The sequence below is a fragment of the Urocitellus parryii genome, chromosome X, assembly GCF_045843805.1.
Source record: "Urocitellus parryii isolate mUroPar1 chromosome X, mUroPar1.hap1, whole genome shotgun sequence".
NCBI classification, from domain to species: Eukaryota; Metazoa; Chordata; class Mammalia; order Rodentia; family Sciuridae; genus Urocitellus; species Urocitellus parryii.
The window spans coordinates 38,606,982-38,623,678 of record NC_135547.1 but is presented as its reverse complement, the minus strand read 5'-3'; the positions used below and the strand labels follow the sequence as shown (position 1 = coordinate 38,623,678).

General features: G+C 38.2%; 1 protein-coding gene across 2 annotated transcripts in view; it reads right to left on the bottom strand.

Annotated features, from left to right (window-relative positions):
• Chrdl1 (chordin like 1) overlaps positions 1 to 16,697 on the bottom strand; it is a 111,442-nt gene that overhangs the window by 44,253 nt on the left and 50,492 nt on the right. The window contains exons 5-6 of one of the 2 annotated variants that reach the window (XM_026396788.2): positions 1,605 to 1,750; positions 36 to 129 (exon numbers count right to left, since the gene is read on the bottom strand). In XM_026396788.2, coding sequence (XP_026252573.2) covers positions 36 to 129; positions 1,605 to 1,750 — 240 coding nt within the window. The remainder of the gene's footprint in view (positions 1 to 35; positions 130 to 1,604; positions 1,751 to 16,697) is intronic. The other variant, XM_026396789.2, reaches the window with a different exon arrangement.

The following is a 16,697-nucleotide window of genomic DNA, read 5'->3' as shown; positions in this document are numbered from 1 at the left end:
GCAGCAGCCCAGGTCTTGGTATGTGAAACACCTACCTCTGCATACCCGGCAGCAGGAATCTGGAACCGAGACTGGGAATGCACAAGTTAATTTGGGACAAGTCTTGAGACCACAATACACATTCCCCTCCTGCCAAGGAGAAATAGAATTAAAATAAGAATGATCTGGGATAGTATTTGTAAAGGTTTATCTCAGTACCAAGGATATAGTAAGGACTCAAAACATGGTGCTGCTCTTCCATAGTCAGTTCTAGGTACTTCCTTCATTTCACTATGCATTTTTTTTTTGCTTGCTTACTATTTCTCCATGCAAGAAATTAAGTCTGAGAAGAGTTAGCAAGCCAATCCAAGCATCCTGGTTGGTCCCAAGTGGTAGAAAGTATTCTGTGAGGGCTGATACGAGCCTTTAAACCATCAAATATAGTCTTGCTTCTTCCTTCTTTGTAAACTACATCCCTTGGTTCCCATTACACCTGAGATGGATGTTGGGAGCATAAGGGCATGAAGATTTAGGTCAAAACTACTGTTTGTAACATTCATTAGAGTATCTTTTTCAAACCAGAAAAACAGGCTCTCCTTGAGGTAATACAAAATTATACAAAATGGTCTGAATTATGCAGCTCAATCCAGTGCAAGACAAGAGAGAGGATTCAATTTGCTTGCTGGTTACATCTGTCCTTGCAATAATTTCCATTTCCTAAAATTCTATCTTTTGAATGGTGTTCCTTAAACCTTTCTCTTAGTTCTTAGAAGCATATCCTTCTGGGACTAGAAGGTTTGCTGAAAGCTCATTAAGAAATCAAGGTCACAATAAAGCTCTTCCATATTACTGAGATACTACATGTTTACCATAAATCCCAAAGGGAAGATTCTAGAAATTTCCTTAGCTATCCAGTGCTCAATGCCCCTTACAAGTATTGAAGTTGTTTCTATACCTAACTTTATTCCTTAATGCTTCATTTTAAATATCCCTTTTGTACTCCATTTCCTAGTTTTATCTATGCTATTCTCTGGAGTGCACAATTAGGTAAAGACAGAATGAGTGTATTTTATTTGTGAACTATATGCAGCTCTTTCAATAAGTGATGTCACAAGAATTATTGTAATTAAGCATATATATAATTTTCTCATTGTAGCACAGCAGGAATTATCTGGTTAGTAAAATACTTCAGAGATGGTAACCAATAGATACCACATTTTTTGTGAATTGGATTGAGTGGCCCTATCCAACGACAATGGCCCTAGAATGCCACGGAATTTTCTACCAATAATATTTTCAGTGCTTCAAATAGTTATGACTCCCTTAGACTAAGGCTTAGGTGGTATAACAATTATCAAAAGGAATGAAGATCAAGTCAAACAGATCATCATCACCCGTTTAAGCAGTCTTACAGCTTTAAGCCTGGGACAGAACTGGGCCTGAGCTCTTCAAAGGAGTTGGTAAAAATTGAGGAGTTTGGATTGGCAGGGAGGTTTATGATTGAATATAATTTATCTTTCATTCAAACATCTTACAATGTAAGCTCAGAGGAAAAAACACAAATAAAGAGGAAGCTTTCTTATTTGGGGAGGAGTTGGCAGGGACACAGAGAGGCAAGGTCTTACCGAACAGCTGCACTGGGTGCACTGATTGGGTTGCCGGTTCTGAAAGAGCCCTTCAGCCACGAACAGCTCCCCATGTTGATAAGTAGTCCCATTGTACTCACATGACTTGCTGGTCACCTTACTGTTCACTGGGGGTAAGGAGTCTTCTGGAACAGGGTGGAGAAAAAAAAACATATAAAGTATTGAAAACATTGCAAAGAATTTCATAAATCCCAACAGCAGATGGGGCTGTACTACATAGAGGGAGTTAAAGGACAATCCTTGCTTCAGTGGCTAATGATTTCACATAGCACTAAAACAGCCGACAAAAATAGAAGTTGACATCATCATCCATTCATTCTTTTATTTATTGGGCATTTATTGAGCACCTACTATGTGTCAGGCATTGTAATAAGCATTAGAGAGAGAACAGAGAACAAAGACAAGGTCCCTACATTGATGGAGCTATAAGTCTTAGATAAATAAGATATTAACTTGCCTGAAAGGAAATAGTCCATGTTATCTCTTTTAAATCTTTTCCACCTATTCATTCAGAAGAGGAACAGTCTATTATAGCTACCATAGAAACTTTACCTTCTATTGTGTTGTTTTTTTGAGGTGGGTAACCAGGGATTGAACTCAGGGGCACTGGACCACTGAGCCACATCCCCAGTCCTATTTTGTATTTTATTTAGAGACAAGGTCTCACTGAATTGCTTAGCACCTCACTGTTGCTGAGGTTGGCTTTGAACTTGTGAATCACCTGTCTCAGCCCCACCAGCCGCTGGGATTACAGGCATGCACCACCTCATCTGGCTTCTATTGTGTTTTATATCAGTTCTTGGATGCTTGTTCCAGCCTCTGCAGGTTTTGCTTATTGTTAATCCCTCTACCAAGATTGCTCCTTCTCTCCACTCTCTTCCAGTTACTGAAATCCTAACTGATACAGGATCTGCTCATGTTTCCTTACCTCCACAAAGTATTCCCTAATAATCCCAGTCCACCGTCAGGAACTCTCAGGGAATAAGATGTGTAAATCACACAATTCAATATTTGAATATTATTAGAACTCATTTGATATCTGAATAGTTAGAACTCATATTTGTGAATCATGGTAACCTAGAAAACCATTTACAAAGAAGCTTCACATATATTGTTATAATGGAGCCTTAACAATGCTGTGGATCAAGTAGGGTAGAGTCTTATCTTGTCTTTCATTTCAGGGAAACAAGTAACTGAGATTGAGTGACTTATCTGAAGTCACAAAGCTAGTGAATGGTGAAAAGAGGAATCAAGATCTGGTCTCCTGAATCTAAAGTTTACCTTCTATCAACCAATATATGCATGTGTATGTATTACTTTTTAAATTTTATTTATTTTTTATTGGTTGTTCAAAACATTACAAAGCTCTTGACATATAATATTTCATACATTAGATTCAAGTGGGTTATGAACTCCCAGTTACTAATAGGGCATTATGTAAAAATGTGGATGTGTAACCGATGTGATTCTGCAATCTGTATATGTATTACTTTTTAAGAACCAGGATTCTCAAATGTCTCTTTCCTCCATGGAGTCTACTGTAGGGTTACCATGTAGCAAAGGGTCAATATACTTGGTGAGTTAATTCTAAGTGAATGATCTCTAGAAATCTTTTCACTGTGTTTCCTTCAGTACATGATACATGTATATGCACACACATCCACACACAAACATACACACACCAAATAATAATGAACATGTTCTAAGATTAAACTGATCATTGATTTATGAATAATCAAAAGGCACAAGCAGAACTTGGAAAATGCCTGCCACAGGACAGTGAGAGAAAAAAACGAGTTGGGTGTTTCATTAGAAGCTAAGAGAGTTGGACCATCCTTGCTATCAATCAAAACTATGATGAATATCAGTTTAATTTATGTGGACAAATTATACCTCCATATAACTTCTTTTAAAAAACAAAATGAAGCCCAATGTGGTGGCACATGCGTGTAATCCCAGTGACTTGGGATTCTGAAGCAGGAGAATTATGAGTTCAAAGCCAGCCTTAGCAATTTAGCCAGGCCCTAAGCAACTTTACAAGATGCTGTCTCAAAATAAAATATAAAAAGTACTGGAGAAATGGCTCAGGGGTTAAGTGCCTCTGGGTTCAATCACTGGTAGCAAAAATTTAAACAAAAAAATGAAAATAATTCCCAGAATGTAATGGAAATGATTGATAAATAGCAATAATTTCTATTTTATTGTGTGATAAATGCTAACAATACCTACAATACCCATAATAATAATATAACAATACATGAGCCCTAACTCAATGCCATGCACAATGGAGAGTTCTTATGCACTCATTATTTCATTGCACTTACTAATCATGTTCTAATGTAGACATAATTGTGCCCTTTTTGCAGATGAGAAAAATTAAGGCTTAGAAATTGATTTGTCCAAATTGATTTGTCAAATAACTTGTAAGTTGGCAATACCTGGATATTAATATCTGACTGATTCTAGAATCTTCCATCCTAGCCACTATCAAGAAGGGTACTGACCACTTCAAGTCTATAACAAGGAAGAGATCATTTAATTTGAAACCCAAACCAACAAAATGTGAAGGCTGTGTTGTCTCTCCACCACCATGTGGCCCCAAATATCCAGAAAACATGTGCATTTTCCTTCAGTTTCAACAATTAGAGTAATAATTAAATTTCTATACTTTGCAGCATTTAAAAATTTTTCCTTAATTTTGCTTTAAAAAGAAGAAGTCTCCACTCCAAGGAAAAGTTTAACTTATACTAACTGTCCCTTTCACTGGGCTAAGAATTCTAGCTTCTGCCTATATGTGCATATATCCAGACAGCAGGAATGAGTAAAACTCATCAGAGAAAAGACAGGAGCGGGACCATTTGCTCACGGGATCTAATTATTCCAAATCTCAGACTTTTGTGATAAAGGAAAAGTATGATGATCTACAAAATAGTATTTGCCATGGCTTTGACAGGAGCCAGTAGATCTTTGGAATGCCCTCCTCCAGGATAAGTTTGGAATTATTTAGCCTTAAAAAATGGTGTTGGAGAAGATAATGCTAAGTGAAGTTAGCCACCCCCCCAAAACAAAATGCTGAATGTTATCTCTGATATAAGGAGGCTGACTCATAGTGGGGTAGGGAGAGGGAGCATGGGAGGAATAGACAAACTCTAGATAGGGAAGAGGGATGGGAGGGGAAGGGATGGAGCAGGGGATTAACAAGGACGGTGGAAAGTTATGGACATTATTATCCAAAGTACAGGTATGAAGACATGAATTGGTGTGAACATACTTTATATACAACCAGAGATATGAAAAATTGTGCTGTATATGTGTAATAAGAATTGTAATGCATTCCACTGTCATTTATTTTTTTAAAAAGATCAATAATTTTTTTAAAATGTGGAGCTGGTGTTGTGGCTCAGTAGTATAGCCTAGCACATGTGAGGCACTGGGTTTGATCCTCAGCAACACATGAAAATTAATAAATAAAATAAAGATACTATGTCCATCTACAACTAAAAATATATTTTTTAAAAATGTGCATCGATTTTTATAATTGGTTTTCCACTAAGGTATAAATGGCAGGGCAACTGTGGAGTGAGTTTTTCTACTGGAAGCAGAAAGTCTTCCTTAGAATAGTCTTGGGAGTAACCTAGCATTGGAATCTATTAATCTACTCAACAGGGGACACGGAGAAAGCAAGGCAGGAAGACAAATGAGAATCAAAGAAAAATAAAGCAATTATGGTCAAGCTTACAAATAGTGTATGCAATAAAATTATCTTAACATCTTCTCACTTATCATTTTACTCTTTGAACATCCTTAACAGTGTAGGCAGGAAATTATGAAAGTGAGGCCCAAAAGATTTAACCTACATCATACAACTGCTTCCTAGGCACTCCTCTGCCTTCAAGCTTGTATTCTGTTTGCAGAATGAATGTGAAACCTTTGGGATAGGATCACTAGGTCATAACATTAGCTTGGGCACCAATTTCCATAACCGTGCACTTTACCTCTTTGGGGCTCAATTTTTCTAAGAATGGGGTATGAGACTCAATCTCCCCTTGCCTCTTTAGAGGGCCAACACAGTATGCTTCCCAACCACAGAAGCAAGAAAAGCCACCTCAGTCTCTACCCTCTCCTTTCCCAGATTTTCCAAGGTGGCTGGGCTTCTAACCAACTATCCTTGGAACACATTCAGTGTTCCTGGCCAAAAACTGGCAGAAAGTCAGTCTAAAGCCATGCTGGCTCCAAGACCCCTCAGGAGAATGCTACAACAAAAATGACCAGGCTACATGATGTCTAGCCTTCCCATCTCCCCTGTTTCCGGTCAAATTCCCACAATGCACTATAAAAAGGAGAAGGGGAAGAACATCACACAGTAAGCAGAGCAGCAATAAGGCATATTAGTACAAATGTGATGAGAAAAAAGCACTTCCCCCAGGGGAGGAAATCTTATATGTAAGCAGAATGATTTCTGAGGTGCTCAAAAAGCACCATTTATTCTAACTATCTCTAATACCTTTTCTCTCACTGATGCCTAAAATGGCTGCTTTTTTACCATCAATTTTTGCAATCCCAAGACTTTCCATGAGAGGCTATGCATTGTCAGTAATATCTTAGTGGGAATAACCATGTTCTAGATTTTTTCTGCTCTTCAAAGTGCCTGGAAATTTTTACCAAAAAGTCTGTGGTCCTACCCCACTTCCTTTGGTACATTATTCTTTCTTTTCCTGGTATTACCCTTATCCCCACTCACTGGACCCCAAGTCTTTAATCTGTTTGCTCCTTTCCCCTTTCTCCCTCCACTTTTTTTCCCCATTTTCTCAATGGGATGGTTCTCAGCTAGTATATATCCAGTTCCAGATCAAGCTCCCATTATGACAACATAAATGAAAAACTCTCCAGAGCTTCGAGGGATCAGTTGCTAATTTCCTCAGTGCCAAGCTGTCCCTTCTTTAGACATTGCAATCATTGCTCTGGCTTCTACTTCACTTTTGATAGCTGAGCCTCATTCTAATGTTTATATGGTACTCTGACGTTTTTACTAGCACATCTGCAATCAACTGCTGGGTGCAGTGATGGAGGAAGGGAATGGAGATAAAGGCTTGAAAGAAGAGGTTTATACTCCCTTTAGTTTCCTGTGAGGTACAGAGAAAGATGCACACGTAGATCCATCAAAATAGAATTGTATAATCCAATTGAGGAGAAAATTGTAGAAAGGCTGAGAAATGACCTCGTGGAGTAGGTCACTGCTTGCAAATTGTGTTTTTCAGCTCTGTATCTCATCATGATGCAAGAGAAAACAACTTAGCCTGGTCTCTGGGGTCTGCAAACATTGGATCTCTAGGATCACAGATGCTATGATCTGAATGTTTTTGTTCCCTGAAATTCATACATTGAAATTCTAACCCTCAAGATGATGGTATTAGGAGTTGAGGCTTTAGGATATAAATGCTCTGCCTTCATAAAATCAATGTCCTTATAAAAGGCCTAAAGTGGCTTGTTTACCCCTTCTATCATGTGAGGTTTCAGAGAGAAAGTGTCCTCTAAGAACTACAAAGTGGACCTTCAGCAGACACTAAATCTGCTGGCAACTTGATCTTGGATTTCCAAGCTTCTATAAATGTGAGAAATTAATTTCCCTTGTTTATATTCTACTCAGTTTATAGTATTTTGTTATAACAGTCCAAAGGGACTAAAACATGCACTTTGGTATGTTTCTGATTTGTGATCCTGGGAAGACTACTTAATCTCTTTGCACCCAAGTTTCCTCACCTTAAATATACTTTGATAAAACCTTGATAAGTCTGCCACAATGCCAGGTTAAAGCTACAAAGATAAAGAAGATTCTTCTCTCATTTCAATAGGATAATGTTCTCATTAGAGGAGGTTTTAAAAGGTGATAAATAGTAATGTATTTAAATAACATGTAAAGGTTCATAATAGAAGAAGTCAAATATTACAAACTGCCACATAATATCAAGTGGGAAAGAGTATCTTGGGATTAAAAATTCTATTTGTCCCTAATATATAAAGAGTTCCTAGAAATCAATTAGAAAAAGACAAATGATCCAATAGTAACAATGTGCAAAGAATATAGACAAATGACAGAAATGGCTTTTGAAATAAGGAAATATGTTCAATTTCTTTTTAATTCCTTCCTCCCTCCCTTTCTCCCTCCCTCCCTCCTTTCCTTCCTTCCATGCTGAGGATTGAACCCAGTGCCTCACATGTGCTAGGCAATCTCTCTACCACTGAGCCAAAACCCCAGCCCCCAATTTCTTCTTTTGTGTTTTTTAGATATACATGACACTAGAGTATATTTTGTCATATTTACATAAACATTGAGTATATCTTAATTCTAACTGGGATCCAGTCTTGTGGTTGCCCCTAATGTAGATGTTCATTGCGGTGTATTCATATGTGTACATAGGAAAGTTGTATCAGATCAGTTCCACTGTCTCTCCTATTCCTATCCTTCTCCCTTCCCTTCATTCCCCTTTGTTTAATCCACTGAATGGAAAATATGTTCAATTTCATTTGTAAGATAAATATAAATACAAATTAAATCTGCATCAAGATACCATGTTTTTCTTTATATAAAAAAAATATCCAGAAGTTTGAGTAATATACTGTCTTGGAAAGGCTGTGAAGAACCGATAAAAACAATGTGGATGGCAATTTAGCAAAATCTACCAATTTGAAATACACATACACTTGACACAGCAATTTTTCTTTTAAGAATTCATTCTGCAGATATATTTACTCACATGTGAAATATATAGCAATTATTCATTACAGCATTGTTTTTACTGGCAATACATGGAAACAACTTCTATATCCATCACTAGACACCTGGTTAAATTTGTGGTGACTCATTAATATAATGATATATTATGTAGTTATATAAAAGAATGAACATGCTCTCTATGCAGTGTGATAGAAAAATATATTATTAAATGAATAAGGTGTAAATGATGTGCACAGTGTACTAAATTTTATATAAAAATAATATAATTTAAAAAGACTATGTATTCATTTTACTTGTATTCTCAAAAGAAGACCTGAAAGATACATTAAAATGTACTATAAGTTACAGGGGAGTTATTCTTGTGGGAGTAAGACAAGAATAGGTAGGATGTGAGGCAGTGGTGAATCAGACATCTGAATATATATACATACACACACACACACATATATATATATATATATACACACACACACATATATATATATACACACATATATATGTGTGTGTGTATACACCTATGAATATACATATCTATATATAAACACCTACATATGCATTCACATTCTTGAATTATAGAAATGTATTTCTCACTCAAAAATTAAATTTAAAAACTATGTTTGAAATAATTTTACTTGGAAGGTCATGGGCTAGACTACATGACCATTTTAGATCTCTTCTAACCATAAAAAAAAAAATCAATCTTCCAAATCTGGTCATCAGAAGCCCAGATCTGTTCCTACTACTCAGATAGACCATAGTTAAGATTCTGTGTTCTCAGTCTTATTTTGATGAAGGGGTTTTCTCCTAGCAACACTATTTAGCACCTCTGGGAGAAGATGGGGCTATTGCATTGCTTTCTTAAATAGTTTAAAGTCATTATACAAATTTGGGCTGGCTTTTAGGCCTTTAAATGCAAGGAAAGTAGAAGTAGAGGTACTGGTTCAAATCGGTCCATCAGCTGAACTGGTGATACCTACAACCTAAGTCCTTCTTTTCGGAGCTCCAACCAGCATCACTTCTTTTTGCCCCTTGATGTGATGACATAACTGGATCTACTTTTCTTGGGCAGAGTATTATGATTTCCAGATCTTTCCCAAACTTTCTTTGACCCACTACATTGAAGTCCTGCTAGTGGGCCTCAGCATTAGTCCCATTAACTAATTCATACTAGGAGTTAATGGAAGACAGAGTCATATTCTAGATAATTATATTGTGATATGGGCCTTTGAAAGTGCTTTATCCATATTAAGGTTGTAGAACACAGAGCAAAGGGTGTGAAACTCCAGAACTTAGAATTTATGTGAGAGAGCTTGCTGAAATTGTAGCTACCAAGATCTGTGCTAGTGAGGGGAAAGGCCTTACTTTATAATGTTCCATTTGTATTCAACTAACCTACTTAGTTATTGTTTATTATCTGAATTTTGTATTAAACTAACCTATTTAGTTATTACTTCCCATCTTTGAGCTTCAGTTCCCCTGTCTGTAAAATTGGGATAATAGTACCTGCCTCACAGGTGAAAGAAGCAAACAAGATAAGATATAGAATGGGCTCAGCATAATACCAAATACATATTAGTGTTATAGTCTATCATTTATATCTTATAGCTAGCTATAAATATGGGATTCCTGGATGGAAGAAAGCAGACTGATAAGGGAAGAGCTACGGGGTGACCTAGTCCTGTCAGTGACCACCTTCTTCCCACACTAGAGATCATGCTCCTGCATAAGGCTGATGCTGAACTCCAAACGAGCAGTAACACATTTTAGTCAATATTCTGTATTTTAACTTAGAAATTCTCAACCCCTGCACCATAGTGACAGCACTGTTTTCACCCTCATGCAGTCAATTATTGTTTCTCTGCCATACAGAAATTCTCAGAAATTGCCAGACCTTGAGTGGTGACTAAAGAGTCACTTCTGAGCCATCAGATTCATAATATGTGTTTTGGTATCACATTATGCTCCAGTTCTAAGTTGACACCATCTGTCCCATGCCCTCAGGTCAGCAGGAGGCCAATCAGATGTGATTTTTTGGCCCAGCATTTTCATTATGGCCAGAGGCATTTACCAAACTCATACACTAGATTCTGCTTTGGATTTCCTGAGGGCTCAGACAGGTTGACTTAAGGGTAAAAAAGGCCACAAACATATTTGTGATTATGAGTGGTCCTAAAGCCAAGGAGAAGAAAGAAAAATTGAGCTCCTCAGACAACTGTCCCACTGTAAGTTAGCCATCATTTCCAATCTCCCCTACTGTTGCATGTTCTCCAAAATTGCTAAACAAAAGTGATTCTTGATTGGTTTAAGTTTCATCTGTTTTGATCAGTATCTAAGCTGCTTTTCAAAGAGGATTTCACTTTTTCCCATTTAGGATGCCTCTCCACTTCCCCATTTATCCATCTTGCTACTTCCCACTCTTCATGGTCCAGTTCTAGTTTCACCTCTGCAAGGAAGCCTCACCTATTTCTGCACATGATGGTTTCAGTGGAAGAAAGAAAAATGAGCAGTCAGTAGAGCAGATTACTGCCAATATGGTAGAGCTTCCAAAGGCAGCAAGTTCGCCATGACCTACACTCTCTTCCTTTTGGTTCTACCAGAATGCCTGATATACTCCCAGGTTCAAGCATTAGTTAGAGCAGATTTTTAATAAATTTGTAGTAATGGGTACAGAAGACTGGAACAATTCCCTAATATAGAGCAATACCAGGTCAGGGGACCAAAATAACAAAACAAGATCCCAGTTTGTACCCAAATGCACTGGCTATAATGAAAAAAACAATAATAAGAAGCATTGGCAAAAATGTGAAGAAATTAAAACCCTCAAAAACTGATGGTGTGAACGTAAAAACGTGAAATGGTACAATAGCTTTGGAAAACAGTTCAGGTGTTTTTCAAAAAAATAACCCATACAGGTATCAGAAGAATCAGCAATATCACTGCTAGGTATTTTCAATTCTCTAAAGAATTGAAAGTTCAGAAACAAACAGAAGATACTTGTATATGAATGTTAGCAGCAGCATTATTCACAATAGTCAGAAACAATCCAAATATCCATCAATGGATGAAAGGATAAGCAAAATATGGTATATTCACATAATGTATATATTTGGTTATAATGGATGAGGCTTGAAAACATTATTTCATTATGCTAGGTGAAAAAGCCAGTCATAAAATATCACATATTGTATGATTCCATTTATATAAAATTTCCAGAATAGTCAAAGATGTACAGACAGAAAGCCAATTTGTGGATACCAGAACTGGTGTAGAATAGGCAATGACTGCTAGTAGGTACAGGACTTCTTTTGGAAGAATAATGAAGATATTCTGCAATAAGATAGTAATGTTAGCTTCAATATCTTGTGAATATACTATAATCAAATATACTGTACACAAAAGAGCGAATTTTATAGCATGGAGATTGTATCCCCATCAAGCTGATACCCAAAATGTTAAACCACTAAACATTCTATAATACAGACAAAAAGCTATGTATCAAAATGGGAGGGGCATAGACACAATAAAGGTGCTTTGTAGCATGGTGACAGGGAGCCTGGTAAAGAAGGGAAGTTACAGGGCTGTGGTTGTGGCTCAGCAGCAGAGAGCTCACCTAGCATGTGCAAGGCCCTGGGTTCGATCCTCAGCACCACATAAAAATAAAATAAAGATATTTTAAAAAGGGAATTTACTAGCAAATCAAAACAACACAGAGATTCATCTCACTCCAGTTAGAATGGCAATATCAAGATACAAATAATAATAAATGCTGCTAAGGATGTAGGGGGAAAGGTATATTTGTACATTGCTGGTAGGACTGCAGACTAGTACAACCACTCTAGAAAGCAGTATGAAGAGTCCTAAAAAAACTAGGCATATAACTCCCATATGAGCCAGCTATCACACTCCTTAATATTTATCCAAAAAACCCCAAAATCAGCATACTACAGTGACATACACCAATTCTTATAGCAGCACTAGCTGAATTATGGAATCATAATGTACCTAGGTGTCCATCAATGGACAATTGGATAAAAAATGTGGTATATATACACAATGGAATTCTACTCAGCCATAAAGAAGAATGAAGTTATATCATTTGCAGGAAAATGAATAAAATTGGAAAGCATCATGCTAAGTGAGATAAGCCAGACTCAGAAAGTCAAGGGTCTTATGTTTACTCTCATATGGAAACTAGAGAGAAAAAAAATGAAAGAAAAGGGATTTATGAAAGTAGAAGAGAGACTAGTAAAATAGAGGGAGAGATTCTTGGGGAAGAAGGAGGAAAAGGAAAGGGGAAGCAAGAGAGAATAAAACAAAACAAAATATGCTATATGCTCATATAAATATATCACAATGAATTCCACTATTATGTATATAATTATAATGAACCTATAAAATTAATTTAAAAAGAAAGAGAGAATCACAAAATGGTAGGGCGTTCAATCCTAAATCATAAGTTTGCTCCATGTCCCCTGTCATGGGGATCCACTTTGGAGGTGGAGTGGGTCTGTCAGACAGCTGAACTAAAGAAGACTGATAGAGGAAAGACTTTGCTGCTTGGAATATTCAAGAAGACTCTGTGTGGGCCCACACCTTCAGCAAGGCTAGTGGCTTCCCTACTCCTATCCCCAGCCCAACCCCCAGTGGGATCCCAGGCCAGGAAATTCTTGTAGCAGATTCAGCAGATCACTCTACAGCTAAACAGACAGACACAACATTCTGTCCCAACCAAGAAGGTGGCGAGTGAGAGGAAACAGTCATCTGATGCTCCAGCTGGAGAGAAGAGAGTAGGAGAGGGCGCTGAAAGCTCACACCCTGGTCTGATCCCAGTTGTCCCCCTCCTCATCCGGACCCCATCTGCATGCTGTTTTTCATCCCATTTCCGTTAATGTTTCAGCTGCTGTCAGTCAGTAGCTGACCCTGCCTGAATATGCAGGCTTGTTAGGCAGATGCCTGGGAAGGATGGCTTGAGACATTGTGTGAGAAGAGCCCATGTCTCTGTGAAACCAGGGGTGTTTGCCAACTGGACCTAGATTTTTTGGCAGGGGGTTATTTGTATTTTTGGTTGTGCCACTGCCTAGCTCTGTGATGGGACTCCTGTTATTTTGCCTCTCTCTCTCTCTCTCTCTCTCTCTCTCTCTCTCTCTCTCTCTCTCTCTCCACAATACCATATATATATAATGTGGTGCTGAGGATCAAATCCAGTGCCTCACATGTGCTAGGCAAGTGCTGTACCACTGAGCCACAGCCACAGCCACAGCCCCTATTTTGTATCTCTTGTCCTCAGTTTCTAAAGAACTTTCTGTATTTCTGAGTGTGTGTGTGTGTGTGTGTGTGTGTGTGTGTGAGAGAGAGAGAGAGAGAGAGAGAGTGTGTGTGTGTGTTATGTTGGGATTAACTATTTTACCTGCTTCTACTTCACAGAGATGTAATTACTTTTTAAAAGGTTCAGGGAGTAACAGAGCCATATGCAACACAACCCATTGATTACGGATGCATCCAGATAGCTAAGTGAATTCCCTATGAATGCAAAAATATTTATGGTTGTGTCCACTCTGATCATCCAGGATTGAGACATTACTATGTTCCATGTGGACTGTGGCAACTTAGAAAAGGCCCTTGGCTTGGGATTTGTTGCCTTCCAGGTAGCAATTCTAGCCTTGCAGTGTCAGTCATCTGTCTGGGAGCAAGCACAAAAAGGCTGAAGCCTCACAGATGGAGAAGCATCACAGCAAGGTTCAGCCAGGGTCATGAAGTACATCTCAAAGATGTCTCCATCAAAGATGTACCTCTTGGCAATCAATGCTCTACCAGCTGGTCTGGGCCCCTGTGAGCTCCTTGCTAACTCTGCTCTGACTCATGCGAGACTCAACCACCCCCACAGACTACCCTTGGCTTACTCATATCCTACTCAGACCCAAGGGTCTGTCAAATACATTTTGATATCTTACAGCAATTGTAATGGTCTATCTTTCCCCTACTATCTAGTGCCTGACAACAGGTGTATCTCTTTCTAAATTATTAAAACCCACAAAAGAGATACAGCTTATATTTTGTACTTCTCCAACTTCTGCTGACTCTGACACTAGAACAGAGCATAGCATGGAGGAACAAACATGGTATATGCTTCCATGTTGAGAGTCTATTTTTAGATTCAGTAAGATATAAACATAACTATACAGGAACAATGTGGCTTATTATTTAAGACCCAGATAGATGGAAAGAAGTAGTGTGACTCTCAAGAGTGATTGTGAAATGAGTTACAGTATTTGAGTGAAGGAGAATGTATACATAGACCTTCTCTGGGAAAAGGGTCGGTGGATTCTACAAGACTCTCAATGTGTTCTAGGATGCAAAAGAGGTGCCTTCCCTATTGAAATGCAAAGGTAGTACCAGTACCAGAGCTCTGAAAGCAACACTGATCCATATTCTAGGGCTCTAGAGTTCCACATTCTAGGGCTCTAAAGTTATACAAACTCATTTTCAGCTTTCTGTGTGATGAGAGCACTCACAATCCACTCTTTCAGAGGGAACCTCTATGTTCTTCCCTATCCAAATTTCTTCCACTCTACTGAACAGCTTTATCATCAGCTCCATTATTCAGCTCATGGACCATTCCAATCTCATTACATAAGCCTCCTAGGATTTCTCACATATATCCCCAAGAGAAAACTGGAAATGGCCTTCTCTTTTGACAAAACAGAAATGAGGCACCAAGATACAAGAGGGACACTATTCTTTAGTGCCAGAGCAAGGAATCAAATTTAGGATTTTCAATTTTACTTATAGCCACAAAACATGAGAGTTAGAGAAGCCCAGGAAAATCCAGTCCAATAACTAAGGAAGATACAATACAAATCCCACTGTATTCAGAGGCTAAACTGCTCAAGCTTAAATCTTCATCTGACCTTGGATTGTGTAGCCCAACAAAAAGAAACCCTTTTACAGGGGATCTGGTAGGTTTATATTATTCCTTTGCTACTAGACTATGGATTTTTTAAATTTCTAATAACCAAAAGGTATAACAAATGGACTTGTGATTGCAATGAAAATGCTAAGTCTACTGTTCTGCATGATGCCTAATTGTTAATGACAGGTTTTGTGGTAACATGTGTCACTCATTGCCTTCCTCCTCTCCCTAAATAAATTAAGAATGAGTTCTACTATTACTTGGTTAGTTCTAATCCTTTGGGAACCAGGCTTTTTTTTTTGAAGGTCAATGACCCTTTGAAATGGACAAATTAGTCACTACCCTCAAGCAGCATTTACAGAAACAATGTGAGGCATCTGGATGAGACAGTGGGGAGTTCAGTGGAGCATTCCTTTGTATTGCCTACACCAGCATTTCCCAAGTCTGCTGTGCAGAGCACTAGTAGCCCACAAGATGTTCTGTGAAAACAAAATTCTGTGATTCAAATAGAGTTGGAAAAAAGATCCATAGTCAATGTTCACAGTGCCCCTCTCAGCATGTTAAAGGATCTCAAAAGTCCCAGAGTAAAGAAACCTGTTGAACTACAACTTAGCATTTTCTTTGACTGACTTTACCAAACCACTGGGAACTTTTTTTTTTCACCTGGGTAACAACTAAAAGGATCCCAGGACCACCCCCTTGGAAAGTGCTGCCCTGCACCACATCAAATAAGCAGATATTTTGAGGATATGGATATTTGCCATCTCATGGACATTATTAACCACTGAATTGAGGATCCTGTTCCCACCCTGAATTACTCCACTTTCAGCTAAAACCAAACATTATTTCTAGATGCAGAATCTCTTGTAACTCTTCTCTTCTTTCATTCATTACCAAATTCATTAAATCAAAGGGGAAAGCCCCCTCTACTCCACGGAACACTAAATGGTGCTAATAAATGAAACCTCACATTTTGCCACCTGCAAGGATAGCCCAATGCTATCTACCACCTGGGGATACAAAGAAGTCAAGCCAAGGAGTTTCCATTTTTCCTGCATATGATGAGAAGTTAGTGTAGTGATTTAAACAGTGAAGTGATTTAATGAGATTTTTACATTTTTGAAAGAGTATTATGGGATGATTGGAAGTGACAATGAAGTTGGAAGCAAGACCTCCCAGAAAGTGATTGAAAAAAACCTATTGCTATCATATCACATACAAAAGGGAAGAAAAGAGGCATTCAGTACTTGAAGATTGACAAAAGTTATCCTCAAACATGTATTTTGTTGTGTTTAGAAAACTGTTAGCATCAGGCCTCAGAAAGCGGTCCCTGGGGGCCACTGGCAGAGTCTGCAGAGAAAGTGGTGGCAGAAAGGGCTCCAGACTGCTGGAATAGGGGGAATACTCTTAGGAAAATGCAATCTCC